Below are 13,577 nucleotides of genomic sequence, written 5' to 3'. Positions count from 1 at the left end.
CAGAGCACATGTCTATCAAAATTGGTCACCATCAGTTCTGGTACTTTTTAACTGCAACTAAGAATTTTTGTGGGAAATTTTAATTTAAGAATAACCACATTACAGAGTTTTATGTAATGACTACTAATCATCTGCAGTGATTCCAGCTTCAGTTTTTGCATATATATATTTTTTGGGATTTACACACCCCTTCAACTGAGGGAGATTCTTTCCTAAAATTTTTGTCCCTCTAACCAATTACAAGGAAGTATTAATTAAATCAATGTAAGAAACCATACTACAAAATGGAAACCCTAAAAACAAGGAAACTGTTTCTAAATTTATCTCAGTATCTCTCAAACTTCCTTCATCCCAAGTTGTCCCATATACTAATTGCTTTTGCCCATGTTTGCCTCATTGGTTTTCCCTGCCCCTTCCAGTGTAGTTTTCAAGTGTTCTTCAACCAAAAGAGGATGTTTGTAGGTTTGGGCGTGTTTGCCTCTCTCAGCAGGCTGTCTTCCTCCTTGTAAAAGCATAATGAACTGTAACAGGGTGACAGCCCCTGCCTAGGGGACCCCAGATTCTGCCGAGTCATCCAATGTCACATATTTAAAATGTATAAGGCAATTACTGTGGAGTCATAGGGGCAATTGAATCTTAACTCCTACAAAGACATAATGGAGTTTGCAGTGTCTCAGGGAGACAGACAGGATGAAAGTAATGAAATCCTGTCAGGAGACCATAAGAAAAGAAAAGCAAAGCATAGCAAGAAATCTTAGACTAAGGTTCATGTCCTGTTACTGTTATCTGACTAACAGGTAAAGCCAGACTGCAGGAGATGGGATGTTTGATAGATACAAAACATGCGATAATCCTGCGTAGTACAGCGTGGAAACTATCTGGTTACACTTCCTGTCTTACAGAAATAAACAGAGGGTCAAAACTAAAGCTGAAGGTACATTCTCTAAGAAGGGTATTAAAGTTTTGGCTCATAAACAGCTCAGCACAACTGCTATGGAGTTTCTGGCCTTTAAAAAGATGGAACCGTAAGTCTCTCTCTCCAGGTAAGACTACAAATACCCAAGTACAGTACCCGATTAGAAGGATCTTATAACTATGGAATCAGGATACTGCTTGTGGGAACAATCTGACTGATTACTTGAGTTTGTTAAACCAGAATTGTGTGTGTGGTGACTGAACCCAAACTATTATCCAAAAAAGGTAAAAAGGCACACAGCACACAAGCTACTTTGGAAAGAGGTTCCCACAGTGCTACTATACCACATATTGCATAGCACAGAGTTCAAGTGACTGAGCAATTAAGGATTACTCTGCTTTCTTATGGCCTCCTTTTCCTAGAACTTCCTTTGTTCTCTGTTCGGCCAAACATGGAACAGGGAGGCTTCATCTCTGCTTATGCCAGCTCTTAGCTGCTGGGCAAGGGCTCCCCCAGCCTCACGACATTTCTAAAAGTGGAATCTGACAACACAAGGAATTTAGAAGTCACAACCAACATTTCTGTGCATGAATTGCTTTTCCAAATCCATTAACATTCGTCTAGGAGTAATTATCCTTAGATTTCTTCAGCAGACAATACTACTATAAATGAAAATTTCTAGAGGGACATGTTCTTTAAATATTTCAGCATGAAACAGAAAACCCTGTATGCATAAATAAGTCAAAAGGTAACTGCAAAGGAAAGAAAAACATTTTGCATGCCTCTTCCCCCCACCTTTAAATGTGGTAAGGTAGCTTGGAAAAGTTTGTTTTATTTTTTTAAAATGCTTTTTGTTTAAAAGAAAAAATGCTGTTTTCTATTGGTGCTTACCTTAAAAATGTAAGTGCATCTACCCAGGAAGACTAAAGCACTGCAAAAAGTTTGTTTGCTTGTTTGTTTAATAGTGAGAAACTAGCATACAAACACTATCCTCTATTAAACTGTAGTCAAGAAAGTGTACTGTTAGTTTTAACTGTGAAGTTGTAGGTGAAGTGAACTGTAGGCAGAATTCTGACCTGATCTTGATACCCTATGCTAAAAACCAGCATACCTTGTCTCCACTAGAATTTTTCACATTATTTTTACGTGTTAGTTATCCTACAATAAACACAGACCTGTTTTGACAATGAGAAGCCTATGACAACATTATTAGCGTGCATGAGTAAAAGCTGAACAACTGAAAAGCAAAGGGTTTTCTAGACAGATTACTGATATAGGATGTTTATACACATGCTCCGGGACAAGGGGGAGAGACACAAGCTTTAGTTAAAATGTCCCTGCTGCCATTTTTCAGCACAGGGATGCTGATACATGTGACACTGTTGTCTGCTGGAGCGCAGTAATTACCATCTCAATTAAATCAAGTCTGCTCCAACACACTGTAGTTACAGTATGTTGGAGCATGTGTACAGGCACCCCTAGTGTTTGTTTTCATTGATGTCTATTTAGTAGGGGTGCACAGATAGAGATTTTTTGGGGCTGATAACAATAGCTGATATTTAAGGAGGCATATCAGCCCCCCACCCCACGCAGATCTGGGTGGAATATGTGCCCCCCTTACCCTCCCAGTGCAAGCAACACAGGAGCCACTCCCTCCCACAAGCCTCAGTTTTATCCTGCCCCAGCTGGGCACCCTCTGCCCCCTCCCTCACCACGGGGGGGTGTTGATCTGCTCCTCCACACCTCTTCCCTCCCCACTCCCTTTTCACCACACGGATTGACCAGCTGGAGGCAGCTCTCCACACTGCCAAGCTATGCTCCTCACTGCCTGTATGCTGCACACAGCATGGGCATTTAATCGGCCAAACTATCAACCACATTGCACTGATTTCCAATATAGCAAATTTTCTTTATATCGATACCAATCCGGTATCAGACCTATGTATAGGTGCACATCTACTATTTAGTTTTTATGCCTAACATTTGGAGATATGTTGTCTCTGTTAAGAAGATTCAATGTCTTTGCCTACTTATTTCAGTGAGAGAGTTCACAATACATATTTTCATTGTCCTCTGATATATCAAAGGTTTCCTCTACTACAAACAAGGAAAAATTGACTTTATATTTCAGGTTTATCTAAGCAGGAAAGTCTTTCTTTTTCTCTCCTTTTTGGGGTCAAGAGAGGTTAAAAGCAAACTTTTCAGAATATCGTTTTTCATTTAAAAGGTCCAGTTAAAAAAAAAACAAAACAAGTCACCTTTAAAAACTGTCACAGAGCATCTTACGTGACACACTGTGTCAAGGTAGAAATTAAAAAAACAACATACAGAAGTAAACACACGAAAACACAAAAGACTAACTTAAAATAACACTAAGGATCTGACAAGCTGATGACACCCAGGAACACACTCCTTAAATCACTTAATTCTGCTTAAGAACTGCAGTAGAAAACATGACCTCAGAACAATTTGGCATCGCAAATCACTAACAACAACAGGAAGAAGCTTAAGATGACCTGCAAAAGTATATTGAGAAGGAAATTCTGCTGGTCTTTGTTGTTGTTGTTGTTCCTTATTTTTTGGCTTTGCTTTTCTTTTTTTTTTTTAAAAACAACATTGGGGAAATTATTTCTTTCTGCTCATATTTTTCTGAAGGACCTGAGCTGACTGATGAAAGCTACTGTCATTATGATATCACAAGATATTAAAAAACTAAGCAACTAAAAGGAGGGAATAATTTCACTTATTCTACATCAAAATATGACCTTTGTAAATACCTATTTAGCTAAGTGCTGCTAAATACATTCAAGCAACACGCCCTTTCGTTCAAATGCTAATTTGTCAGTCCTAAAACAATGATTTTGTCTATGCAAAGAAAAATAAAATTTGCTATTCTTGATATTTCTAAGGAAAGTTTATTGTAAAAAACTTTTAAGCTTCTTTATTCTATAATAAAGCAATCAATTGACTAAAACAAGCAGTTTGTAGTTTCTACCTACCTTCCATTGAAGGTCAAATTAAGAGTTGTTTCATTTTTAGACTGGACAAAGTCAATGCTCTCTGGCCTGGCTAATGTTAGGGTAGGCTATAAATTAAGATTCCATGTCATTTTTGACAAGTTTAAAGGGATAACATGTATGTCATGGCCAGATCCTAAAATTCACAGTTGATAGCTGCATCTATGGCAATTTCTAACTTCAGTGTTTCTCACACCAATGAAACAACAGTAGAAGCATCTGTGAGGGAGCAGGTGTACGGAGATGTTCAGACAGCTGCTGTCACTTTAAGCACCATCCTACTGAACACTGTTAAGAGAGAAACTGTGCAATACAGTGACATAGGTAATAGCAACCACTGCTGACCTGCCTACATTACTGGAGGTGCACAGGCAGCAGCAATAGGGGAAAATGTTCAGAAAAAAAAGCATACTGTAAGACCATGGGGGCCAACCTTTTTGACAGGCATGCCAAAAATTAACCTCATGCCCTCCCCAAGAGCCACTCTGATTCCTTTCCCTAACCCAATCAGCTGCTCAGCTTTCTGCTCCCTGCCTTTTGTTTCCAGATGCAGCTGCTTCTCTGCCTTCTGCTCCCTACCCTGATGCTCTGCCTTTCTACTCTGTTTGATCTGCCACTGTTCTGCCTGTTGCCTCCCCAGTCTGCCATGTGCCACACACAGAGGCTGCTCATGCCACGTGGCATCATGCATGCCACAGGTCAGCCTCCCCTGTTGTAAGACACAATTTACATAAGTTACCTTACTGTTAGGGCAATTGAAATTGATGTTATGGCTGGTTATTTGCACACCTTTTTTCATCTTATTAAAAAAATCTCTTTAAGATTCTGTTTTCCTTACTAGCTCAGCAACAGTTCTTACAGGACCTACCTTTCTCAGATCTCACTACATGGGTCAGAAGAGAAAGGACACATTGGCTACATCATCTCTCTCAAACAGCCATCTCTTTTCCTCTTACATACAGGCAGCAGTTTGGAACACCTCATATATGAAAGATATTTTAGAAGAATTTTTTTCTACTCATTAAGAATGTACAGAAGAGGAGGAATCTAGAAGGCAGTCTCTTAGCTCAGGGTTTTACTTTTTATTTTTTTTTGGAAGACCCACTAGTATGAGAGGGACTGTAATAAGTTTAAAAGCCATGTCAGGCAGATTTTGCTCAGTAGGTTTTGGGAAAGTCTCTGTAAAATACTTTCCTTTCATACTTGTCAATCCATCGAGTTGTATACAGTAAATTATTTTCCCAAGAAAGATTAAGTAATAAAAGTGCCTTTCTTTTCAAAAGACCCTTCCTGGTCAGTAATGTTAAGTGCAAGAAACCCCGGACTCTAAACAGAACGCAATATATTTCACTCTCTACAGTACAGTTCCTCAGTCACATTCACATCACAATTCCTATAGCTTGCCGGTAAAAAAAAATATAAGTCACTTGTTAATGACATCAAGATAGGCACGAATGTGCTCTGTTTCCAAAAAGCACATTAAAACAACAATATTATATAGAATAATGAAATTTAGAACAACTACCTTTTCATGTGTGTCCAAACAATGTATAAATTGATAAAAAAATTATCAATGTATAAACTGATAAGAAGATTATCTTTTTATCAACCCTGAGCTAAGAGGCTGCCTTCTAGATTCCTCCTCTTCTGTACATTCTTAATGAGTAGAAAAAAATTCTTCTAAAATATCTTTCATATATGAGGTGTTCCAAACTACTCCCTATATGTAAGAGGAAAAGAGATGGCTGTTTGAGAGAGATGATGTAGGCACAAAGACAAGGCACACCTTTGTGATTAAACAGAAGTTTTCTTTTCAGGAATTCTCTCTGCTAGTTTTTCATTAATAAATTTAAGACATCAGGCCTCAAAAGGAGCATCAACAGAATTAAACATTTTTACCTTATACTCATTAACCCCTCCAGAGCCTTTGGAATAGGGTCAATTGAAAGGGCTGGTCCTAGTGATCTACTGCTTGAAAAGGAAAATTATTTTACAGCCTAGTCCCTGGGGTTTTCAGGATCATAACACTTTAAATCCTTAGTACAAACTTTGATATATGGCACATTGCTATAAAAATATATATTTCAACAAGGATATTAATCATTCTGCACAGTACCTTTTCACATAGTACCTTATAGTATAATCTAGAAAAATGGACAACAGTAATATCAGTCTCATAACACTTGTTTTATACTCCTGGAGAAATATTTCAGTGTAATGAATGGAAGCCACCTGTCTAAACACTATTAGCTGAGTTGTACTAATTTTTTTTAAGACCTGGCTTAAACAGAAATGTAATCTTTAACTAAGTCTCACAAATGTTATTTTGCAGTTAAAAGGAGTTACTACAAGCACTAAAACTGGCATTGTTTTCCTGTTATCAAGTTACAGTAGCTCAGGTCTCTAAGCACCAGAATCCCCCATACAGCTGATCAGTTACAGCTGTTAATTGTGGAGCGAGGGACTGGCTGACATCTGCTTCTTGCTTAGTCAGTTAATGGTTCACTTCCAGGTCCTAAAAGGATTGTAGCTTCTCTCAAAAGACAATGTTGGACCCCATCTATGCAGGCCTTCTACACTGCCTGCCTTGTTCTGGTCTGTCATTCTCCATACAATGCAAATCTGAGCAAACTCACATCTGCCACTGATCGACCTAATTCGTGAGCAATCTTTTCCCATCGACCTGGGGTCCCCCCTGGGAACTTAACCATACTTCTTGTCAGCTGGCTAAGGTCCTCTTCTGTCCATTCAGGGGCCTGTAAAACATTTGTAAAATATTTATTTTGTTAGGAAATAGAAAAAAAAAAATCAGTTGGATAAAATACAGAACAAAAGATTTAAAATACATTAATCAAATAATGAAGATAATAACAAACAATGCAACTTAATAGTGTTATGAATCCTTATCTAGCACTGTCTCTCTCCATTATGTCAGAGGATAAACATAAAAAGAACAGTCAGTGAAATATTAAAAATCTTAATACACAGATGCCTGTGTAACCACATGTACAATAAACAACACATTTAAATATCAAATCAGTTTAAAATAATGTTTTCGATAATGCTGAAATTCTGCTCGAGTGCAAATGACTTATAAAGGAAGAAACAAATTAAGAAAAAAAGTCCTTTTAATTAAAATAAATTACAATATTCCTGAACTTTATTTATGAATGTGTATTTTACAGCAGTATGCCCAATTCAGTCATTTTGTCAAAGCCAAAATAATGTATGCATCTTTTCATATACTGAATGATCCAGGAACAGAATGTGCTGATTCTGTATTTCACTGAGGTATTAATATAATGTTTTTTAAAACAGCAACCAGAGCCAATACCTTCCAAGATAACAAAGAAACTGGAGATTGTCAAAGAGCAACAAGGCCCAATAACCAAAGTGTAAAGCAGTGTTTGACTCAAACAGCATAAGGCAAACTGTAAACAATTTCCTTCTTTATTACAACCAAACTGAATTGAGCAAAGCATGAAACCCTGGTTCCTCAGCTATAATTGTAACATTCTAAGCTATTCAAACTCTGTATGCTGAGATCCCTCTTAGGAAAGAAAAAGATGCTGCATCAGACTGCAATACAGTTAAAGTAACAACTACAGAACTGGGCTTTTGTAATAATCAGTAGTTTATCATTTCTATTTTTTTTTTAAAGAATCCTTTTTGACAAATACCTCTCCTAATCACCATTTCCGATAATGAACAGGCATACATCAAGAAGTTTGCATTACAGAGCCATCAGCACAGAACAACAGTCAGAGGTGAGTGACCCCAGGGACCATCTCCAGAGCTACAGCAAAGCTTCTCCCTGACACTAATCCTGCCTGTCATTCTCCCACTGTGCTCTAACCACACTGACATCCGCCTGCTGCACTGCAAGCTTAACGGGGCCCTTCCTGACTTTTTACTGTCTCCCCCAATCAATGGTTCAAGCGTGCTCTTTTCACCATGTCCAAATGGCAGCTTCACTCATAATCAAAGTGCAGTGCTCCTGTTAAAGAGCTTCCCGAAAGGCTCTACTATTTGCATTCATTTGCAAAGCAAACTACTTTTATTCACTTTGTTCTGCTATCAAGAATGTTCCCTGAAGCAGATAAATTGGCATAAATACAACCTGCCACTTAAGAGACAGTAAATAATAGCCAATAGGAAAGACAGTTTTATCAATCGCTCTATTTTATAGCCATGTAATTCTGTTCATTAAATGCTGCAAGCTCAAATATTCATATTTATATAGCCTTCACACAAGCATGAATTAATTACTTATGAAAGTTAAATAAAACAAAGAGCAGTGTGCTTGCATGTGGCTTTATTACTTGTATAGTAAAAGTATGTTGGTGGCCCACATAAAGAAATGCTAAAAACATAACATTTCCCAGCATCACACAGTAACCTTATTTTATTATTGTAAAAAATAATTACACACATTGCTCTATATTAAAAGGTCTTTCTTGATTTATTTCCATAACTGAGATGGGGCTACTTATTCACATTCTAATTTTGGAGCTAATACCCCATCATTATATATGGGAGGTTGGGTTTTTTGTTTTTCTTCAAATAAACAGGCTAAGTAGAGAAGTATAAAAAAATTAAGTTTTTACCAAAACATTTCATAGAAGTTATAAAAATTCACACACTGAATGAAAGCCTTAGTATATGTGCAATTTAATTTCAGTAACATATGAAAGGTGTTTTACATTTAATTTAAATATTAATACTTGCAAGACACAAAGAAACTGTAGTACATATCTCAATATACGATTCAGAGCATAAATGTAATGTTTCCAAAGTTTAACACAAAAAAAATCACTCATGTCTCTGCACTGATGCAAGCATTTCAGAAATAACAAACTTCTTGCATCTTTTAAATCCTTTAAAAGAATGTTTAAGTTTACATCCTTAGATATGCTGCATATTTGAAATCCTGCATGTATGACAAAATTCAAGCTTTAATGTTAACTCTTCTTATTTGAAAGCCATCAGGATTTACAGAAATTCTAATAAAAACCTACTGTCCTTAAATTGAACAACACATAACCCTATGTGTAGCTGTGTCAGCAGAATATTTAATTACATTATTTAAATAATATGGTAAATTAAAATAAATTAAAAAATAAAGAACTAAATTTTGATAGGTCAGAAGTTCTTTGATAGAGCTATTTTAGAAATCTATTGCTAACCACTACGGTTGCAGAGAGTTCTGGTGAATTTGCAATTCCTTAGCAATAGTTAAATTGTATCTTTAGATGCAACAGCACCTACTGTGTTCCAACTACTACAAGCAGCCATGAGGGTGGTCATGGTGTGAATGTATTCTCCCTGTTCTAATCTGGACCCAACTGTAACTGTGAGTGTCAAATGAATGCATAAGCATACTGCTTTGTCACTTAAAACCATGTGTGTCCAATATTACTGAAATATTGGGCCAAAATTAATCTCTACAGTAAAGTAATGGAAGATGCCACATGGTGAGGGGACAGCTGTTATGACTACACAAGCATTCAGATTTTGCATCAGAAAAGCCCTGCTCTGGGATTAACTCTCCATACTGAATACAAAGTGAAAAGTAAGCAGAGTTATGAACTGTAGCATTTAACATGAAAAAAAGAATAAATTGCTTTTACAAATATAAAAATTCAAAGCTTTTGCCCAAAATTATGTTCCTTTGTAAGACTCATAATATTGAAGCTTCAGTTTACATAAACTCTACTGTAACTTCTAAGGAGAAAATATGAACGTAATTTATCATGTACCAGCACTACATACATTTACCTTTTGTTATTACATACTGCTTCTTACTGCACAGGCAATTATAATATTAGATATCTTATTTTTAAACAAACAATTCTACTTTTAAATTACAGAACATGGAATAACATTTGTTTTCAAGAAAAAAAAGTCTGTCTCCAAATACAGAATTGTTAAGAGCATTAGGAATTATGCAACCACAAACAGTAATACAGATAAAAAATTAGAAGCACTTGTATGTTAGCATTCACAACAAAATCCATCTATTAATTTGATAGGAGAAAAAATAAGCTACATACCAGTAATTGGTGTTCTTTGACATGCCTTCTCCATAAAAACACACATTTTCATGGAGTAAGTTCAGGCCCTTGAGTCTCTGACCAGAGACTTTTTACCTTAGCATTATTTATAGTATATCCTCCAGACACTTCTTTGCCTCCCCACAAGGGGCTAAAGCACCCCTTCTCCTCAGTTTCCTCTCAACTTCAATTTTGAGGAAGAGGGAAAAGAAGGCAAATTAAAATGTGGTAGAGAACACCTGTCAAACTTCATTTACACGTAAATAATTTGCTCTTCTCCCTTGAGCTGCTGCTCACATTCTCACATGTGGGTGACTCCAAAGCAATGCCTACAAATACCTGGACATGGGATTCAAGAGTCCTACAGGCAAAAAATCAAAGGAGGTGTCACTCATAATTGCCTTCACACTTGCACAATGGTTACCATAGTTTGAATGAAACAGTGTAACAATCACCTGAGGGCACAACTACAGCATGCAGAGAGGCAACAGAGGTGACCTAGGCCCCAGCCAAATCAGCTCAAATCACAGGGGATGAGTCTAGCTTGGTCATTTTATAGTGGAGTCATACATCTGGAGATCATAGTAAAAAGTCTTTAGGATGAAGCGGCCAAACCCTCATATTTCTAAATTATGGCTCCAAATCAGTGTGAAGACCTCCTGAAAAGTTGTATGATTACATGCAAGTAATAGGCTAGGCCTCTCTTCACATATAGGATAAGGAAAAGCAGCAGCAGCCACAGTCCCTCAAAGTCAAGGATGATGTCTGTCAGGCTTGATGGGTCCTCAGATGACTGAGGAGCCCAATTCCGAATGCACACATTCTTTGGTAACGAGGGCATGTTTTTGCACGGGGAAGTGGGATTTGCAATCCCGGTTTGGTCTCCTTCTGCTTCCTCTGCTGATGCCATTCCACCCTGGTATCGAGTCATTGGGCCTCGAAGTGGTGCGCACCTGGATGGACCAGGTGGTGCTACGCTGGAAGAGGGAAAGTAGCCTTAACATGGAAAACATATGGTCTTAGAAAGAAGATTGGCAAGGAAATTTCTTGACTAAGATGGGATTCAGAGATTATTCAGCAGGAACTTAGGGTGAGTATGTAGTACCACCTTGTCTCTCTAGAAGGTCACATATAGTGGCTCCAACAATAGGGCTTGGCTCTCTCTGACTTGTCCAGCTGATAAGACTGTCACCAGGTAAGCCAACTTCATGGAAAGGTGAAGAACTGAACAGAATACTACTGGCACAAATGACAAACACAATAGTAAAGTAAGGACCTTCCAGAGGCCATCTACTGTGTATGTCAGAACATCCCTGACAAGGGTAAAGTAGATGCACTCTAGCTGCAAGAACTATCTGGCATCCATGTGATTAAGTGAAGCAAGGGCAGGCTTGTGTGTAGTCACTGTCCTGAGAAAGGTGAGGAAGCAGAGGAAAAGAGATGCACTTTGATGTGATAAGCATAGAAAATCAAGTAAGCAAACGCTACAAGCACTGAGGGATGACCATCTGACATCAAGTTTGCTGGGCTAGAAATATCATTGGGATGTCTGTATCCAGACTCCCAAAGCAGGTTTTATTCAGTCAAGATGTATGTTCAAGAGGAAGGCAAAGAAAGTGCTTCAAGGACATCCTCTAGGCCAACTTGAAAAAAATGCAGCATTGATATCTACTTGTGGGAAACTATCACCCAGGACTGCCCCAAATGGAGGAAGAGTCTGCTGCCAGGATCTCAGTACTTTGAAACCTTATGATGACAACAGGAAACAGAAAACTGGGAGTAGCAAAAACAGCCTGTTAAGGACTAAACCAAGAACCTAGATCCACCCACCCCACATGGAAACTTGTGCCTGAGTGCAACAGAGTCTGTTGATCCTAGACAAGCCTTGTCAGCAGCCATCTCTGGACCCACAGAGAAGATGATCCTCAACTGTGAGAGACTGCCAGTGATATGGGTTAAGGAACTTAGTACTAGAGTCCATAAATCTGGTACCAACTGGCATGATGTCATCTATGTTCATGATGGCCCAAATAGGGCCAGGGTGGCTGCAGCACAGGGACTTGTTTGGTCTGATGGTAATGCCAGTTTGAGAGAGGAACTTTTCATATACCTCTTGGTATACTACGAATCAAGTCTGCAGGAGCAGGTGGACCCAGGCAGCAAACAGATGTCTCCCTGCTGCTGTAAAAATGTTTATATCAAAGCAAAATTCAAGCAAACAGATGTCCCTGCTGCTTGTCATGCCCCAAGTGCCCAAAAATGGTGTTGTGATGATTCTTATTGATAGTTTGTGTTGTCTTTTTCACTGTGGATGCTGCAAGACTGTGGGCAGCCCAGGGCTGACCATGCTTTCCAGCCGCCCAGCAGGTAATCCTGGGGCTGCAGGGTCCCAATCCTGTGAAACAATGCCCTGGTGCCCAGCCCCAATCCAGGAGAACCCCCTACATTCCCTGTTCTGCAATGGCAGGTTTGCATAGTGGCAGTTCCCCTGCAGAGGATCCTGGGAAGTACATTTCATGCTGCAGAACAAAGGAACACCATGAGGTTCCCTAGGGGCTCAACACTTGCAGATGCATGCTCTTGAAATGCTCTGGCAGGAGATCCCAGGGCTTGTGTCTGCAAGCACAGAGCAGGGAATGCATGGAGTTCCCTGTGGTGCCCCAGGTTGGGGCCAGGCACCCAGGGCTGTTGTCCCCCAAGATTGGGACCCTGGATCCCTGGGACTGCCAAGGCCCAATCCTCCAGGACAGCAGCCCTAGGTGACATTCATCTCTGCCAATCAATTGGATCAGCTGTGCCGGATGCAGCCACACAAGTGATCAACGAGGGGCAAGAGAGTGCCGAGAGAGAGGAGACTTGCTCCTGAAGTAACCACCCAATAACACTGACTCACTCTTCAACCTGAAGTAGTAGGTCAGTGTTGACTGATGCACTACCTTTAAGAAGGATGGGGCACCAGAACAAGGTAGTAGTGCCAATCTGAAAACCCGATGCCAGAACTAAAGGATAATCCGATGAAACTGCTGAGCAGAAACATGTGAAGTTTTATCTCATGCTCCCTTTTTTTCCCCAAGATATGAAGGAAGGATGTCACACCTACTGGATATGTGGATCCCTCTGATCTGCCTTGCACAGAAGTCAGAAGGAAGAATCAACATATGGCAAGGGCAGATTTAGAAACCCAGTAATATTCAAAAAGGAAGATTCCTTCAACCAAATTGGGAAATAATATCCTTTTAAAAAAAATGCAGGTAGAACAACTGTACATAGTATTTTAGTATTGATCTCATTTTTCTATCCCTGCTCACTATTCATTTCTATGTTTATAAATCCAAGATTTGCACATCTGGAGCCTTTTTAAACGATAATTTTGTATTAGCCAGCACTTAGCAGTGCAGGTGAATTCAGGACAGTTCTCTAAGTGCTATACAAACATGTAATCCCCTGCCTTTAAGAACACAGGGTAAAAAGCACCCTGTTCAAATCTGCTGATGACACTAAGATGTGGGGGGACATGGGTACATTGGAAGGATGCAACAGGCTACAATCAGACCTTGACAGGTTACAAGGGTGGGCAGACGAGAATAGGAT

General features: G+C 39.0%; 1 protein-coding gene across 1 annotated transcript in view; it reads right to left on the bottom strand.

The window, feature by feature from the left end:
- The window catches only part of DNAJC1 (DnaJ heat shock protein family (Hsp40) member C1), a 190,008-nt gene that overhangs the window by 12,565 nt on the left and 163,866 nt on the right, over positions 1-13,577 (bottom strand). The window contains exon 9 of the mRNA XM_019532204.1: positions 6,570-6,689. Within this exon, the coding sequence (XP_019387749.1) occupies positions 6,570-6,689 (120 nt within the window). The remainder of the gene's footprint in view (positions 1-6,569; positions 6,690-13,577) is intronic.

Source organism: Crocodylus porosus, unplaced genomic scaffold (genome assembly GCF_001723895.1).
Source record: "Crocodylus porosus isolate Cpor-Errol unplaced genomic scaffold, CroPor_comp1, whole genome shotgun sequence".
Taxonomy (NCBI): domain Eukaryota; kingdom Metazoa; phylum Chordata; order Crocodylia; family Crocodylidae; genus Crocodylus; species Crocodylus porosus.
This window is presented reverse-complemented; position numbering and strand designations above follow the sequence as displayed.